Consider the following 17,249-nt stretch of genomic DNA (forward strand, 5'->3'; position numbering starts at 1 on the left):
TTTGGTTCAGTTTAATCGGACATTGCTAGGCTTTGTAAAGATGGCTGCAAAATGGTATGAAAGAAAGCGTATTATTAATGTTTCTTTATAGCCAGGGTTACACCAAGATATCCATTAATGGGTATCACATCAGATCTCTCCCAGCCACGGTTAACAGTGAGTTGGATGTTGGGAAAAGGGACTCAAGAAAGGGAAAGGCCTGAAGAGAAATATAAAGGCATTGCTTCTCACTTTTAAAGCCAAAGCATCACTGTATTTTAACATGTAGGCAAGTAGGCATGGGCTCCCAGGAAAGAGCCTGAGTAAAGCCAACTGTGGGCAGGTAAGAATTTTAATAAGAATTTGAAAAAAGCCTCACAGCATTAGTCCTTAAGGTCCTCAAAGCACCATCACTAGCATGATCCAGAAAAGCTTGGGGTACAAGGTACCATCAGTTTTTCAACTTCCTGAAGTATCTGAAAGATCTGATAATAGGAGCCACGTAAATAAATCAGGTGATGTCTCATAAACAGTAGGAGACAGGGTGAGAACAAAAAGGAAAAGGACAAAATATACTGACAGGTGAGCTTTAACTAGAATCCCCACGGAGTCAACGATTGGTTCTCAACCTCAGTGTGCAGTCACCTGGAGGGCTTGTTAGGCTCCACCCCAGAGTGTCTGATTCAGCAGGTCTCGGGTGAGGCTGAGAATCTGTATTTCTAATAAGTTCTCCAGTAATGATGACTTGGTCCCTGAGGACTACACTTTGAAAACTACTGCCCTGACAGGTTATGGGCCTATAAAAAATGATAAAAATCTGCTTTCCTTTCCTGCTGCTTAGGACCTACTGAGGATGAGGGGATGACTTCGGAGCTAGAGCTACCTGGTCCCGAGCCCAGCCTGGTCACACCTCCACTGCTCCTCGGAGGGAGAAGATGTAAACGGAACAGTCCACCACTGAACAGCTGAACTCACCGGGTGAAGGAGAAAGAGCAGGAGCCTTGTATGCTCTCTTTCCACTCCCCTCTTGAGACTAATGGTCTGTCTGGACAACAGTTGCTCAACCCTTGAGTGCAGTTTTACCACACTGCCACAAAGAAAAAACTTTCAATAAAACCGACCCTTAAGCATTTGAGGCTTTGACTTAAAGTGCATGACGCTATTCCAGGAGAAAGGGAAGCAAAACGGATTTCTGTCCTAGAGCTCCTTCCCACCCAGCTCAAATGAAGGTGTCCTTGTCCATCACTTTTGCCAATAACATGACCAGAGAGAAAAAAAAAAACCAGCACTGGTGAGATGCAAGCTTCTAGAGCCACTGGGATTTGTAGGGATTATGCAATGAGAATACTTTTTAGTTCTTATTAAACCATTTATCTGCCTCCAACCCCTACCTGGGTGGGGGAGTTGGAAGGCATGTCCAAGTACCTGAGAGAAAGAGTACACACCTGTGTTGAAAGCATTACTCTTTATTCTTGCTTTCTAGTTCAAAATACCCTAAAAACTCTCCATCAGCACCAAGTGCTAACTTTTGCCCCATTCCTAGGTATAACAAACAGCACTTATTGCTGACACAAACTGGAAGAACAGTTTGGTATGATGACTATTTCTGGTTTCATTAGTAATTCTATATTTTTGTGGTTATGCTTTCACTTGGTTACAACCAAAGTTATTATAATGTGCAAGCTGCCACTATTTTAGGAAATTAACTGCAGTTTTCTGTTACAATATTGTACATTGTTCCAATTAGAAAATGTAAGTCGAGAGGGAACACAGGAAGTTCAGTGTTTTGAGAATTCAGCAAAACTTCAGCTCAGCAGTCTCTAAAAGCCTAACTTAAAAACAAAACAAAAAATTAACAAAAAGCCCTCACTGGCTCAAGTATAAGGGAGTCAGACAGATAGAAAATAAGACTCTGAGTCATAGCGAGTAGCATATCCAGGCTGGAAGAGTCTAGAATGGACAGAGGGAAGGAGAAGATAAAATATGTGCCCAGTCCTATTTTTCCTGATTTGCCAATTATATTAAAATTGGGAGGACTGAGGCTGGGCCTCAGTAAGCAGAGAAGGGAAACATCAAAAGGACCCTAGAGTCTAGAAACAAGGACAAAAATTACATGACTCAACATAGGAAAGAAAAGAACCCAGCACATACAGATATTCATGGGAGAAACCTGAAAAGGGGCAATAGCTGAGAGAAGATGAGAGGTGAAGCATAGACAGCCACAAAGCTAAGAGCTTGGTAGGAAATAGAACACAAAAGCCACTGTGCCTGCAACAAAATTAGCAAAGGATCAAAGCACCACGCATAAAACCACAATGATAAGTCGACCTGAGACTGAGACTCTGCCTTGCTGATGAGGCTGAGGGCAGAAACCTAAAATGAAGGAAAGTAGTCATTAAGAACAGCGATTCGCAAACTCAAGTGCTTATCAGAATCATCTGGAAAGCTTGTTTTAAAAATGCAAATACCTGGGTCCCTCCTGCCCCCATTCCCATTGTGATGTTAGGTCCGAGTAGCATCTGTATTTTAACAAGGATCCCACAAAGTTCTAATGCAGGTTGTCCAAGGACCACAGTTTGAGAAGCACTGATCCACAGGTCTGAAGAATTGCTTAGAACAAGTGTGCCAAGGCTAACAGCAATTCGTTTTCAGAGGAGTTTTCACATGGGATTGTGTAAAGGATTATCTCTTGGGGAGAGATGTCACTTAGTGGGAATTAAAACAAGATACATCAGTGCTCTGGAGGATGTTCTTTTGGGAATGCCTGTTGGCACAACAAGTTCACCTTTCTGATTATTACTACAGTGAATACCAAGAGGTAACACCAAAGAGAAGGGGAACTCTGGGTAGAGAATCTCTGGGACACTCCTACTACCCACAAAAGCATATCTTCAAAGACACGGCTTGACATTATGGATGGAGACACCCACCTATACTTACCTGTACAAAGAGAGAGGTACTCTACCGTCCCATTAAACCCTTGCTCCCTGTTCTCAGATAAAAATTCACTTCTTGCCTTAAACGGTGGTACAGCAGAGCTATCCAAAAAAGCTGGTGTCTTCCCTTCCACCACTGACTGAATTCAGGGACATTTGCTGAGTGGTTTGGTGCCTTTGGATGTAAGGGGCAACCGAGACCTGGAAAACCAGAAACCTTTCTGTAGTATGGGGGTTTAAAGTCACACTGGGTGGACACAAGGTTGAGCAAAACCTTGTTGAGATGCCTTGATCCTGTCTCTTGGGTGAGAGGCAACACTTTCCAAACAGGAGCATTCTAGTTACTTCAGCTCCCTCTTGTAAGCAGCAGATGGTACCTAGTGAGAATCAAAAAGGCCTCCCTGGGAGGTCTGAGAAATAGCTCTTGTCATGAGGCGCAAGGCAGCTGGCTAGTTGCTTTGAGCCCCTTAGCAGGACAGCAATGGACTAATTGGATTACTACATCTCCTCAGCAGACTTCTCCGACTGCATTCCCTGCATTGCCAGGCCCATATGTGACAACAGATCCTACCATCTTGGCTTCCGCTCTGTAGCTATTTGCCCTTAGCCAGATGTTTTTGGTTACTTATGGAAAAGAGGAACCTTGCCTAGGATGGAGGACTGGCAGACCATGCCAAGGAGTTGGGCAGAAGCCCTTGCTTCCGGAAGAAGCTTGAGATGTCCGTTAGTGTTGCCAAAATCAGATCCTGTCTTTTAATGATTATAAACAATCATTTCACAATTAGGCAGGAAGGGTTAGAAGAACAGCTGGTGGGACTAGGGTTTCTAGGTGGTGAAAAACAGACACCAGGTACTTTTAGCATACAAAATCTGCTTAAGATAAGTAAAAGAAGAATATTTAAACTAAAACTCAACTTCCATCCTAAAATACCCAGATAAGAAAACAGGTTTGATAAACTCCCCACTAAGTCTTCTCCTAATCACCCGATGTCAAAAATTTCCAGAGTCATATGGAATTCAAGAATCAGACCTCTCCTGTCACTACAATGTTAAGAGCAGAGAATGCCTGTTTCTGCCCCTTCCAGAGGCTTGGTGAGACATGATGCCATCCATCACTGGTTCTGCTAATTACCACCTAGAAATGATGAGGACACTTTTCTTGAGATTTTTATTCATCCAGTTTGTACTAAAAGTCAGGTTCCTTATGAGGTACTTAGACTTCATAAAGATAAAAACAAGGAGCTCACAGTCCAGGAGAGGAGACTGACACAGAAACAAATAACTGTGGTAAGGTGAGAAGAGTGTTAGCATAGACCAGGTACAGTGGCAGCACAAGGAGACAGCAATCATTTCTGTTAAGGAAGGTTTCACAGAAGGGGAAGAGCTTGACAGGCAGTTGGGGACAGGGGAGAAGAGGGCATTCCAGATAAAGGCACAATGGCATGACACAGCCTTGTCAAATTCAGGGAGCTTGGAAAGTGGTTCAGTATAGCTGGATAGAGGGTACCTGTAGGAGACAAGGGGGAGAAGAGGCTGGAGAGGCAAGAGTAGACATCACCAGGCCACCCACTTTCTATCACTTTGCATATAATGGATCTCATCTCTAGATTTTTCTTGAAAACAACTCTTCCCATTCCAGGCATTCAACAAGCATTTACAAGCAGAGCACTAAATGAGGTACCATGGGGCATATGCCCCTAAGGAGTTTACACTGAACCTAATTGTAATTAAATGAACTGAACCTAATTGGGTAGATTAAACACATACACAACCCAGTTAAACAAAACACAAAGGAACATATAAACAAGTGCACACAACTACAAATGGCACAGACTACACAAAGTACAAGGGAATTCACAGGTTCTTAGCTTGAGACAGAGCATAAATACCATCTAATTAGAGAACTGTTCAAATGCTCAACTCCCCTTGACAAAATCCTGGCCAAATAAGCCTCCATGGGATATGGAAAGCTCAGTTAGGCACGCTAGTCTGACTGAGTCCAGAAGGCTGCTAACCACACGAAGCCCAGAAGGCTCTTAGGGCAATACGAGAAAGGTACACCTTAGACAAGAGAAGATCCTAAATAGGATCTTTTCGCTGCGGGTGTAATAGTGGGACAATTAAGAGCACAGCAGCTGTCCAAAGGCATCATCTTCCATCATGATTAGAATTCACAGAAAAGAACATTTCATATCTATTACTTTCTATAGCTTGCTTCCTCAAAAAAAAAAAAAAAAAAAAGTTAAATAATCATAAATATTTCACAGGGTGCTTTATGTATCTCTAGAATAAAGGTTTCATACTGAGGTAAGGAAGTGTCCAGTTTATTCTTTATCCAAAGATACTTTCAGGCCTCTGGGGAAGCCAGCTCATAATCCAAACTGTGAGAAAGCCCACTTAATAGTCCAGAGCAGATGGGCTGGACTGGAGTCCTTCCTTCCTCCTATGACCATGGTATCTCTGGTCCTGGCTGGGAGACCACACCAATGTCCTTTACTACCCTGCCAAGCCTAGGGAAGTCACCATACAGCGGAGGCATAAGCGATGGCACTCACCCTCATGGAGGTCTCGCCACCATGGGCCTGTTGCAGCCTGAAGACTTGGGCCACCATGTGCTCTGTGGAAGGGTGCAACAGGATCCTTCTTGAGGCCAAGCCCACCATTACATATCGGCCCATTGGGGACAGGCTCACGGAAATGGCGTTGGGACCTGAGAGCCAACAGAACAGAGAGACATTTCCCAGAGTTCTTGTCATTTCAAGGAAACAACTTTCACTCTTAGTCCTTTCTCTTCTCCTCCAATCTTCATATTCTTCTGGTCATGCTGGGGTTACCTCACAGGATTGTAGTGGGAGTATAATCAGAAGGCATATAAAGCATTGAGTACAGTGTTTGGCATAAAGTACTTAATAAATGCTAACCACTGTTATATAATCACATATAAAAAAAGGTATCATACTGTAAATACTATTTGGAAATCTACTTTTTCACTTAATACATTATGAACATTTTCCATCATTAAATATTCTTCTACAATAACATTTTAAGGCCAAATGGTATTCTGTCCTATGACTGTACTATAATTTAATTAAGCAACTCTTTACAATCTGATATTTCTCCCTATTATAAATAACACTACTGTGAACATCCTTGTATGTAAATCTTTGTAGTTTTCTGATTATTGCCTTAGAAGTGAGTTTGCTAGATCAAAGAGTACACATTTTGAGGGCTTTTAATACACAATGCCAAGCTGCCTTGAAGTTTATGAGTGTGCCCACTTCCCCGAGCCATGACCAAAACTCCTCCCTTAATCCTGGCCATCATACCAGGAGTAAGCTGGTGATATAATTACGGCAGGAAGAACTCTTATTCTGAGATTCTTCTCCAATGTTACCAGCCAGGGCTCCTGCAGAGCAATCTTCCTTTGGTCTGTGCCCCATGAAGCCAGGAGGAGTACATGACCATTAATCCCATCTAAATTGTGCCTCACCTAGGAATGCTCATGCCAAGGCACTAGCGGCCCTCTGCCACTAGGTTGGGCTTCCTATCCCTTACCAAATCGCTTGGTGTAGAGCATTTCACCCAGGTTATGGGGAGCCAGGGAGTACACTGCCAGAATGCCTTCATCAGGAAAGCCCCTCTGGCTGCTAGGGATAAAAGCTGCCAGAAGCTGGCCATCTGCAGAAATGTCACAGCTGGCATCATTGTAGATCTTGCAGTTCTGCACCAGCACATTCACGGAGGCTGTATTGGACAAAGAAAGAAAAGAGGATAAGAAAGTTTGAAGTTGATATGAGAAATTCTGAGGCCTCCCTAATGGACTGAACCTTTTTCTCAAGAAATGATAAAGGCTGTCTTGTCAATCAAACTAAAACATCATCGAACAAGAAACAAAAGAGGAAGAAAAGATGTATCTCTTGTACCACTTCAATAGGGAACTACAGGATAGTCGATACAGTCACAACCACCTACTGGGTCTTAGTTCACACTTAGAGAACATCATTTGAGAGATCAGATAAGGAAAAAGTTACTAAAGGTTGTTCCTGGAGAGCCACTCAACAGCTGTTATTGCCCAAAAGATCAAAACTAAGATGAATGAAATGCAAACCCACTGATTCTAAGAAAAAGGTGATACAGGTAGAGCTTCCCTGGTGCGGGAATTCTACTCTACACCTGCTATGTGACCTTGGAGAAGGAAATCATTCCACAAATGTGTGTCTTACTTTCACATTTAAGAGAACTGGAAAATGTAGAGACTTCAATCTTCTGAACAGCTCCTTGCTAACTCTAATCCCTACTCCACAAAGAGAAACAAAGACCAGCCCTGGTTGGATGGCTGAGGTTCTTTTCATTTCTCACTATGGTCTATGCCTTATCCATTCGGTAAGCCAATGTCCATGGGCAGCCCCAGTCTGTACTTTGCAGTTACTGGGAATAAAGCAAAGGGTTAGCCAGGCAGCAGGCTCAGCACTAGAAGAGGAGTATCGGTAGAGATAATCCACCCCACATGATGGGACTAATGTTACCCAGCACTGGGGCCGTGCCTGCATGCCTTGTCTTGGTTTTCATTTGAATCCCTCTCTGAAGCCCACTGTGCAGTTCCCTGCCAAGAGGAAGTGATTTACCCTTAATGCGAACCTGGAACCAGAGTGCCCACATCACGGGCATAGGCAGAACAGCACAACAAATTTAAAGGGTCCAAGTTCTGGGCTTCCTATGCACTTGCACAGAGACTGTCTACTCTCTCTCATCTGAAGGAGATGACTTAGATGGACACTGCCAGAGTTATTATGGTTAAAAAAAAAAAAAAAAAAAGCCAAGCTCGACTGCCCTCTCAGATTCCAAGTGATCTATCCCAGTAAGCCAAAAATAGATAGGACTTAGGAGGTCAAGGGCAAGTATCCCCAGGAAATTACCTTAAGAAAATAAAACAAAGAATTGCTTTTGGGGGGAGGTTTATGTGGTCAGGGGGTCAGAATGATAAGCAAAACTCTATATTCACTTTTTGTTTCTCTGTGTGTTGCTAATGAAGCCACAGAGATGACAGCCGAGATCAAAAAAGACATCAGAACACACTGATAAGGCTGCTGTGCCAACAGTGGAGGGCTGACACCTACAGCACCATTATGCATAAAACTGAGGAGGGACCATAAGGATGGTTCTGTTTGCTAACTAATAAAATAATGACAGCCAAATACTCATTGCTATCACCATTAGGCCTCTGTACTGCTCAACTTCCAACCCGCCATCTGCTCTAGCCTGTATGACTAGTTAGCACTGGGACCGTCTGCTCCCTACTCAGGGTCCCAAGCCCTTTGCCAAGAGAAAAAGAAAAAAAGACATTAATCACTTCCTCTTTCCCTAGATTGACACATGATGTCAGCTGGGGATACAGAGCCAAAGGAATTGGGTGTATTAAGCTTCAGGAGTGAGCCCACCTTGGTTTCCACCTTCAAAGTTGGTACGACACTCAGAAAGATAAAAAGAAACTGACAATTTATACTGTAACTACCAAAGGCAGGGGGAGAAAGTAATCATGAATTTTAAATAAGACATGAAAATAAGTAGGGAAGGAGATGGGACTCTGTAGACTTTAAGACAGCTTTGCTCAGTTACCGTTTTATCCACATTTAATGTTTCAAAAATGAATACTGGGTATTTTATCAAAGTAAGCTTTTCTACCTTGCTGTTAAATAGATTTAGCTCATGGGTGTTAACATCTAAGTTCGTCAAGAACAAGTCTATTAGATATGTATGCATAGATATGTATAAGAAGGCATGTACATGTTTATGTGTGCTGCATATGTATTCAAACATAAAATACAGCACATAGAGGCACAGTTATGGATACTTCCTAGACATAACCAAACTTCATAGGATTAGTTTACTGAGTTTGAGGGCTTAGGACCATGGTCTCACAGGTCAACTCAGTCAACTGGCACAATATACTCCATAAAGACAATGGTCTACATTCTAGCTCGGTGAGTAGCGAGTGGCCATCTAAGATACAACTACTGGTCTCTACTCGTCTGGAACAAAAGAGAAAGAAGGAAGCCAGAGACGCAAAGAAGAAACTAGTCTAAAGAACAAATAGTTTCACAAACAACGGTCTCACCTACCTTGAGACCAGGGGAACTAGATGGTGTCCAGCTACCACTACCAACCATTCTGACCAGGGACTCAATAGATGGTCCTGGATAGGACAGGAGAAAAATGCAGAACAAAACTCAAATTCCTAAAAAAAAAGGCCAGATTTACTGGACTGGTAGAGACCAGATGAATCCCCGAGATTACTGCCCTATGATACCCTTTAAACTTGGAACTCAAACCACTCCCAGAGGTCATCTTTCAGCCAAATGACAGACCAGGCTATAAAATAAGGAATATCACCTGTGAGTACTGTGCTCCTCTAAATAATCATCTAAATGAAACCAAATGGTAAACATTTACCCTAGACCGAAGATGAGAAGGTAAGAGGGGACACAGAAGCTAGATTAATGGAAGCAGATCAACCAGAATAGAAATAATGAGATTGCTGATATACTGTGAAAATTGTAACCAATGTTACTAAACTATATGTATAGAAATTGTTAAATGAGAACCTAATTTGCTGTGTAAACTTCCACCAAAAACACAATATTAAAAAAAAGAACAAGCTATAATGACCCTCAAAACTCACCACCAACATCAAAAAAGCATTTAACTGCTTACTGTCATACTAATTTCTCAGGAGGGGGTGGGGATGGGGAGGCGAGTACAGTAAGGTTTTCCTTCTTCTGGATAGTTTGGCTCTTAAAAACAAACAAACAAAAAAAACAAACCTATTGCTGTCAAGTCAATTCCAACTCATAGCAACGCTATAGGACAGAGTAGAACTGCCCCATAGGGCTTCCAAGGCTGTAATCTTTATGGAAACAGGCTGCCACATCTTTCTCCCATGGAGCGGGTGATGGGTTTGAACTGCCAACTTATCGGTTAGCAGTTGAGTGCTTAACTACTGCACCAGCAGGGCTCCTAATTTGTCTCTAAGATCCTAAAAACACTGGGCATATAGACAACAAGCATTTTGTCAGCCTCAAATCCAAGCCACTGTGTCTGTGTTTGTATTATATTATAATGATTCCAAGTCAATGGCCATCTCCCAAACTTTGCCCCACCCTCCAATTTTGCAACTACTCTTGGTTACTGCAGTGAGCTCAGAGAGTGATATGCAAATGGAAAATGAAAAGGAAATGCTGAAAATTATAACAGAGCTTCTCCAGCAGCACGTTCAGTTTCAGGAATTTCGCAGCTAGTGACCTAGAGTTTCACTTCTACCTTCATGAAGGGTATACAGTACGCACAGAGTGATCTGGTAGGTACATTTTAGGGAGCGCCGAGTCGTGTATTTATAATTTCATTTTTATTTCAAAGTTCCAATTAGCAACTTACATTTGCTGCTTGTTGTCGATTAATTTCCCATCTGGAAGGAAATGCTCAGTTGCAATGGTGAAATTCTGATGAATTGATTTATACAAGGAGAGATTTCTTGGACCTCTGTTGTTTTCTTGGACCATAGGAAAGCAATGTACTAATGACCAAGGACAATTCATCCTTTTTGGATCCAACAATAATGTAAGCAGAGCAAAAGGTAAAATGAAATACAGCTGAGACACTGTGGCAACCCACATGCCACAAGAAATCTGTGCTCTGCTCTAAGACTTGCCTTTCCACCCCCAAAACCAAATCCATTGCCATTGAGTTGATTCCGACTCATAGCGCCCTGTAGGACAGAAAAGAACTGCCCTATATTGTTTCCAAGGCTGTCATCTTTATGGTAGCAGACTGCCATATCTTTCTCTCACAGAGTAGCTGGTAGGTTTGAACGGCCGACCTTCTGGTTAGCATCTGAGTGCTTTAACCACTGCGCCACCAGGGCTACTTTGCCTTACCACAGAGGTTCTCAAACTTCACTGTGCATCAGAATCACCTGGACAGCTTACTGAAACACAGATTGCTGGGTAGGGCCTGAGAATTTGCATTTCTAACAAGTTGCCAGGTATTGCCGATGCCTTATCAAACGTCCTTGGTCCCCAAGCTGTGGCTCCAGCAACCCGCCCTTCACTTAAAGGTAAAACACATATGGGAAAAGATGATGGGACAGTTAGCTGGGCAGCTAAGAATGAAAATGAAGGCTAAGAAATAAAGGATTTTCAAATCAAGACTGCTTACGAGCTTCAGGGGGCAGCTCCAGGAGGAGAAAAAAAGATGCAGGAGACAGCAGGAAGCCATGTTCCAGACTCTGCAATGTAATCTCTTCCTAATTATAAATGATTTCCAAGTGAAAATGCCCTAGCAGGGAATGGGAGGGGTTAGAAATACTGATGCCTGGAGGAGCAGATGGCTCTGCCTTCCTATCAGCTCCATAAATTATAAACAAACACCTTGTACAAAGATCAATGTGTAGCCTGTTGCTGGCTGGCCGGATGAGGCCATGGGAGCGATTAGCAGTTGCAGTGCTTTTGCAAATGCATTAGATACAGATCTGGAAAACCCAAAGGGGTTTAAATCAGCAGGAAAATTTCCTCTTGGCTATCTCTGAGTCCCTAAGGTTTCAGAATAAGACTTCTTGCACAGAACTCCAGATGACACTGTAAGCACTCCCCAAAGACACCAGTCACTACATCCAGAGGCAGCGGGCTGCCCCACACCACCCGCTGGCTAGGTTTCTTAAGGCCTGTTCTGGCAGGACACCCTGGTGATCACTGCCGCTCACTCAATAAGAGTTCATGCTTTGAAATCACAGTGAATCTAATGAGCTACTTTTTTCATGAAACGGGTTTCAAATTTAGTTATGCATATGAGGTCTTTATTCATATACTTTGAAACTCTTCACAGAAAGCAATTCATTAATCTTGTATCCAAAGTGAGAGAAACAGGTGGCAAGTATCCTTAGCCTAACTCCAGAAAGGGGTCAAATGCAGTTCAGGTAAATCAGACGACTAGAACATAGTAGTCACTAACTCATGAGTAAAGATCAGGACCTGGGGTTCCCAGGCACAGGCTGTACTAAAGTCAAAGGCTACCTACCATCCACTGGGAAGTGGTGACTTACAGAAATGAATCCTGCATCAAAACAGATTCCCAACTTACTCTGATGACAACAGAACCTACCAGAATGGTGAAGATCAAAACTGTAACTAGACTTTATTCAATCTTATCAGAAAATACAGTTCATTAAGCGCTAGCGACAGGTACCTCAGGAAAAAGTGATTGTCATTCTAGAGGGCGATCCCATGGAAAAGAACGTTGGCTATTATCTGACACGTGCCCTAAACTTCTAGAATGCAGATTTCTCCCAAGGCCAAAACACTAAGAAATAGAGTAGTTAAGAGACACAGAACTCCAACAGCACAAACGATTTAAATGAGGGAGAAAGGCGAGCCCTAACTAACTGAGCCCATCTGGTTGCACATGATGCTCTCTAATCAATTCAGGTTTTACAAGAGCCATGTTCAAAAGATGGAAGAAGGAACACACACAACTAATGACAAATACAAAGGAGAATGATAGGAAGCTATAGTCAGAATGAGCAGAGGCTTGTGAAAAAATGTGACAGACGACCAAAAAGGTCTTCTAAACTATGCTAGCAGCATATCCAATGCCTGTATTCTTTTGGATCTGTTCTTGTTCTTCTGTCAAGGAAAATGATCTCCAACTGGGTGGAAACAACATGTTTAAGACGGATCAGAACCAATTACAGATAAACCCAAAAAAATCAAACCCACTGCCATTGAGTCAATTCTGACTCACAGCGACTCTACAGCACACAGTAGAACTGCCCCATAGGGTTTCCAAGGCTGTAAATTTTTACAGAAGCAGACTGCCATATCTTTCTTTTGTGGATTACAGATAAGGCAACAGATTAAGGGAACACTAGGTCCTTTAAAGGACTACCTCTCTGGAGCTAAAAATATGTATTTCACGGTACTGAAAATACGGGCCGATGTAACTTCAGAATTATGACTATATTCTCAAAAAATCATGGTGTAATCTCCAAGAAAAACAAATGATAATAAAAATAGCTAATACTTACTGATCATTTACTACGGTTTAAGTGCCAGGCACTGTTTAGAGTGCTTGACATGTATTAATTCATTTAGTCTCCATGACAATCTTATGAGATTAGGACTATTATAATCTTTGTTTTATAGACAAGGAAACCAAGAAGTAGAAGATGAAGTAACCAACGTCACACTGCTAGAAAGTGGCTGAGCTGGAATTTGAACTGGACAGTGTAGCTCAAGAGTTTATGCACTTAAATTATTATAGGACAGTTGACAGAATTGAAGAACTACCTCTTCTTATGCTTGCCAAAAAAAAAGGGGGGGGGCAATCAGGCTCAGACCTTTAAAGTATAAAAAGTGTAAGTAATTCAAATACTATTTAAACTGTTCCCCGTAAATTATATTTATAAGACAAGCATAACATTGATACCAAAACCAAGAGATTTCATAAAAAAGAAGAGCACAGAGCACAGATCCATCTCACTTAAGAGTATCAACGAAAAAATCATTAGCAAGCAAAAGTTAAGGAATTCGGCATTAAAGGAATATATCATGGCCAGGTGGGGTTTATTAAAAATATCAAAATACTATTTTTTTATCTATCAGATTTACAAATATCAAAAATTTGATAACTCTTACAAAGGACTATAAGGATGAGTTCAATATTACAAAATCTATTAACCTAGTTCATCGTGTTACTAAATCTAAGGAGAGAAAAGAACATCATCTTCACAGATGCTGAAAAGCTATGATCATATTCAATATCTAGTCTTGATAAAAACTCTCAATAAAATAGGAATCGATAGGTATTTCCTTAAAATGACAAACTAGACCTCCCTCAACCCAAAAGCCAGCAATATGCTTAATGGGAAAAAGTCAGACTTTTTCTGCTAAGTTAGGAACAATATGAGGATGCCCACTAACATTACTATTATTTAACATTGTTCTGATGGTAAGGGTCCCTGCATTTAGACAAGAGAAAGAAATCACAGTGTAAAAATTGGAATGGAGGAGGTAAAATTATCACTATTTCCAGATAACTTATCTAGAAAATCCATGAGGTTTAACTGAGTATTAACTATAATTAATAAACAACTTCTGTAAGATAGTAGGATTTAAAAAAATAAACTTAACACGAAAAACTTAAGAAATATATAAGATCTACATGAAGAAAACCATAAAAACATTCCTAAAAACACGAGAGACCTAGAGAAATGGAAAATCATGTTACGTTCTCAGACAAGATGTCGTAAAAATATTGAATCTCCTTAATTTATTAATTTAATCTGATCGAACTAATTATACTAACAGGATTTTTTCTGGGAGCAGGGAACAGAAAGGCGGTTTTTTAAAGTTCATATAGAAAAGCAAACATGCAGGAATAGGAAAGAAAATCTGGATTAAAAAAAGTAACAAGAGGGCACTAGATTCTACCAGAATTCTAAAACAAAAATTAAAACCATGTGTACTGCCACATAATCAGACTATCAGATTACTGGAACAGAACAGATAGTCCCCAAATATTATCTAAATGTTGTGTGTTGTCCAGCCAATTCCCACTCATAGTGATCCTACAGAACAGAGTAGAACTGCCCCACAGGGTTTCCTAGGCCATAATCTTTACGGGAGCAGATCACCAGGTCTTTTCTTCCACAGAGTGGTTGTTAGGTTCAAACCTCTGACCTTTTTGTCAGCAGCCAAGTGCTTAACCATTGGGCTACCTGGACTCATATATATCTTGGACTACTAGCTGAAAGGTTGCCAGTTTTATTCACCCAGAGGTACCTCGTAAGAAAGGTTTGGTGATTTGCTTTCAAAAGGTCACAGCCATGAAAACCCTATGGAGCAGTTCTACTCTGCACACATGGGGTCCCCATGAGTTGGATTCTACTCAGAGGCAATGAACAAAAATATCTAAATACTCACAATAAATTAATAATACGATGAAAGTGACACCACAAATCAATGGGGATGAATAAATTATTCTACAAATAGGTTGGGGCAAATGAGTAGTCATATGGGGAAAAGATGCTTTACTTATTTGTGACTAAAGTTAATTTGCTTAGTGAATCAAAGATTTAAATGTAAAAATCTAAAACATAACTAATATACTAAAAGATCTTCCTAACGATGACATAAAACCCAGGAACCGTAAAAGGAAAGATAAATACTTTTGACTACTTAAAAAAGTTCTGTGACAAAAATAACCTTTAGCAAAGTCAAAAGACACATGACAACTAGGAACTCCTATCATGATTGTCCTGATTTAAAGGAGCCCTGGTGGCACAGTGGTTGAAGTGCTCGACTGCTAACTGAAAGGTTGGTGGTTTGAAAACACCAGCCACTCTGCAGGAGAAAGATGTGGCAGTCTGCTTACATAAAGACTTACAGCCTTGGAAACCCTATGGGGGCAGTTCTACTCTGTCCTATAGCATCGCTAAGAGTCAGAACTGACTCCACGGCAGTGGGTTTGGTTTTTGGTCCTGATTTATAAAGAGCTCCCACAGACTTGACAAGGCAAAGACCAACAACACAATAGTAAAATAAGTAAAACACATGGATAGGTCAACAAAAAGCAACACAAATGGCTCTTAATTATACGAAAAGGCATACCACCTCATTTGTAATATCAGAAATACAAATTAAAAATATCAGAATACTATCTTTCATCTATCATATTTGCAAATATCCTAAAATGTGATAGCACATTCTATCAGCAAGGGCTTAGAGAAACAGGCACGCTCATAAACTGCAGGTGGGAGTATAAACTAGCAAAATCCTTACAGAGGGCAATTTGGCAATATCTACAAAAATTACAAATTCACATGCTCTTTCTCCCTGCAATTCCATTTCTAGGAATTTATCCTATAGCTATACTTGCACATGTGCAAAATGACTAACTGCAGCACAGTGTGTATAGCAAAAGACTGAACCAATTTAAAAGGCCCTCAATAGGAGACTGTTAAAAATTATGGTGTATTCATACTAGGTAGTCATACAGGCAGTCATAAAAAAAGATGAGTAAGCACTATATATGGATATGGAAAGATCACTAAGATACAGAGTGAAGAAAACAAGTGCAGAAGAGAGAATTATAACATGCTACAATTTGGGTTAAAAAAAAAAGGTAGAAAATATAAATTTGCATTTGCTTGTATATACATACAATATCCTTGAAGAGATATGTAAGAAAGTGCTAACAGTGGAAAGAAAATTTGGATTATAGGGAGGAGTGGTGGATGGCTAGAGCATAAGGTTGGGAGACTTTTCATTGTATACTCTTTTCTATTTTTAATTTTTTTGAACTGTGAATGTATTACCTATTTAAAATTATAATACAAGAAATAAAGAAACAAAATAACTAAATAAATGATAGTAAGTAAGATCTGGGCCAGAAATCTAGAGATACACAAACTTGGTTTTCAATAAGGGAAAAGGGGTATCGCAGTAGATTCCCAACAGAGTTAAAGAACAGATTACTGGACATGTGGCTTATAAACACTTACAAAGAAAAGGATAATTGTGACTGAGGTTTTACCAAGAATAGGATATGAAAAATTAACCTCATTTTCCTTGTCTGATGAGGACTCCAAGACTGGCATATCGGGAAATGCCACAGACAGAGAATATCATGATTTCTTTAAGGCATCTGACAAACCCTATAGGAAAGAAGAAAAACATGGGCTTTGGATACGAACAACCAAGCCCAGAGTGCTAATTCATGAACCACAACCAATACAGAGGAAGTCTAAGTAACATACCATAAGGCTTGGTGCAATGTCCTGACTGATTCACCATTTTTGCTAACAATCTGAAGGAAGACAGAGAAAGTGTGTTTATCAAATTAGCAGATGATTTAAGATTGAGAGAGAATGACTGAAATAAAGTTAAAAAAGATGCTGAGAAGCAGAACTAGGCGCCACAGTGGACACTATTAAGATAAAATGTAGTAGAAACAAATACGACTCTGCTTTGGTTTTTAAAAGATTCAAGTTGTACAAGTAAGCACAGGATGGTAGAATCCTTGTTTAATAACAATCATCAAGGAATTTTAAGTGACTGCAAACTCAACAGTGGCCTGGGAAAAACCTGCTGAAATCTTAGGCTGAACTACCACTGTTCAAAGTACCACTGTACTATGTACTAGAGAACCTCACATCTGGAGCTTTCTATTCTGTTCTGGTCCCCCAAAATCAAAAGGGAAGATGAGTAGAACTGTCAAGGATTTGGAAATCAGATCAGCAGAAGGAATCTAAGGAAGTTTGGCCTAAAAAGAAAGATTTAAAAG

The 17,249-nt window shown here is 40.7% G+C and overlaps 1 protein-coding gene across 4 annotated transcripts in view; it reads right to left on the reverse strand.

Moving 5' to 3' along the window:
- Window positions 1-17,249, reverse strand: part of AMBRA1 (autophagy and beclin 1 regulator 1) — a 179,163-nt gene that overhangs the window by 24,618 nt on the left and 137,296 nt on the right. For all 4 annotated transcript variants that reach the window (XM_023741818.1, XM_023741816.1, XM_023741817.1 and 1 more), the window contains 2 exons: window positions 6,471-6,659; window positions 5,471-5,625 (listed from right to left, as the gene is read on the reverse strand). In XM_023741818.1, coding sequence (XP_023597586.1) covers window positions 5,471-5,625; window positions 6,471-6,659 — 344 coding nt within the window. The remainder of the gene's footprint in view (window positions 1-5,470; window positions 5,626-6,470; window positions 6,660-17,249) is intronic.

The sequence above is a fragment of the Trichechus manatus genome, unplaced genomic scaffold (assembly GCF_000243295.1).
Source record: "Trichechus manatus latirostris isolate Lorelei unplaced genomic scaffold, TriManLat1.0 scaffold00191, whole genome shotgun sequence".
Lineage (NCBI taxonomy): Eukaryota > Metazoa > Chordata > Mammalia > Sirenia > Trichechidae > Trichechus > Trichechus manatus.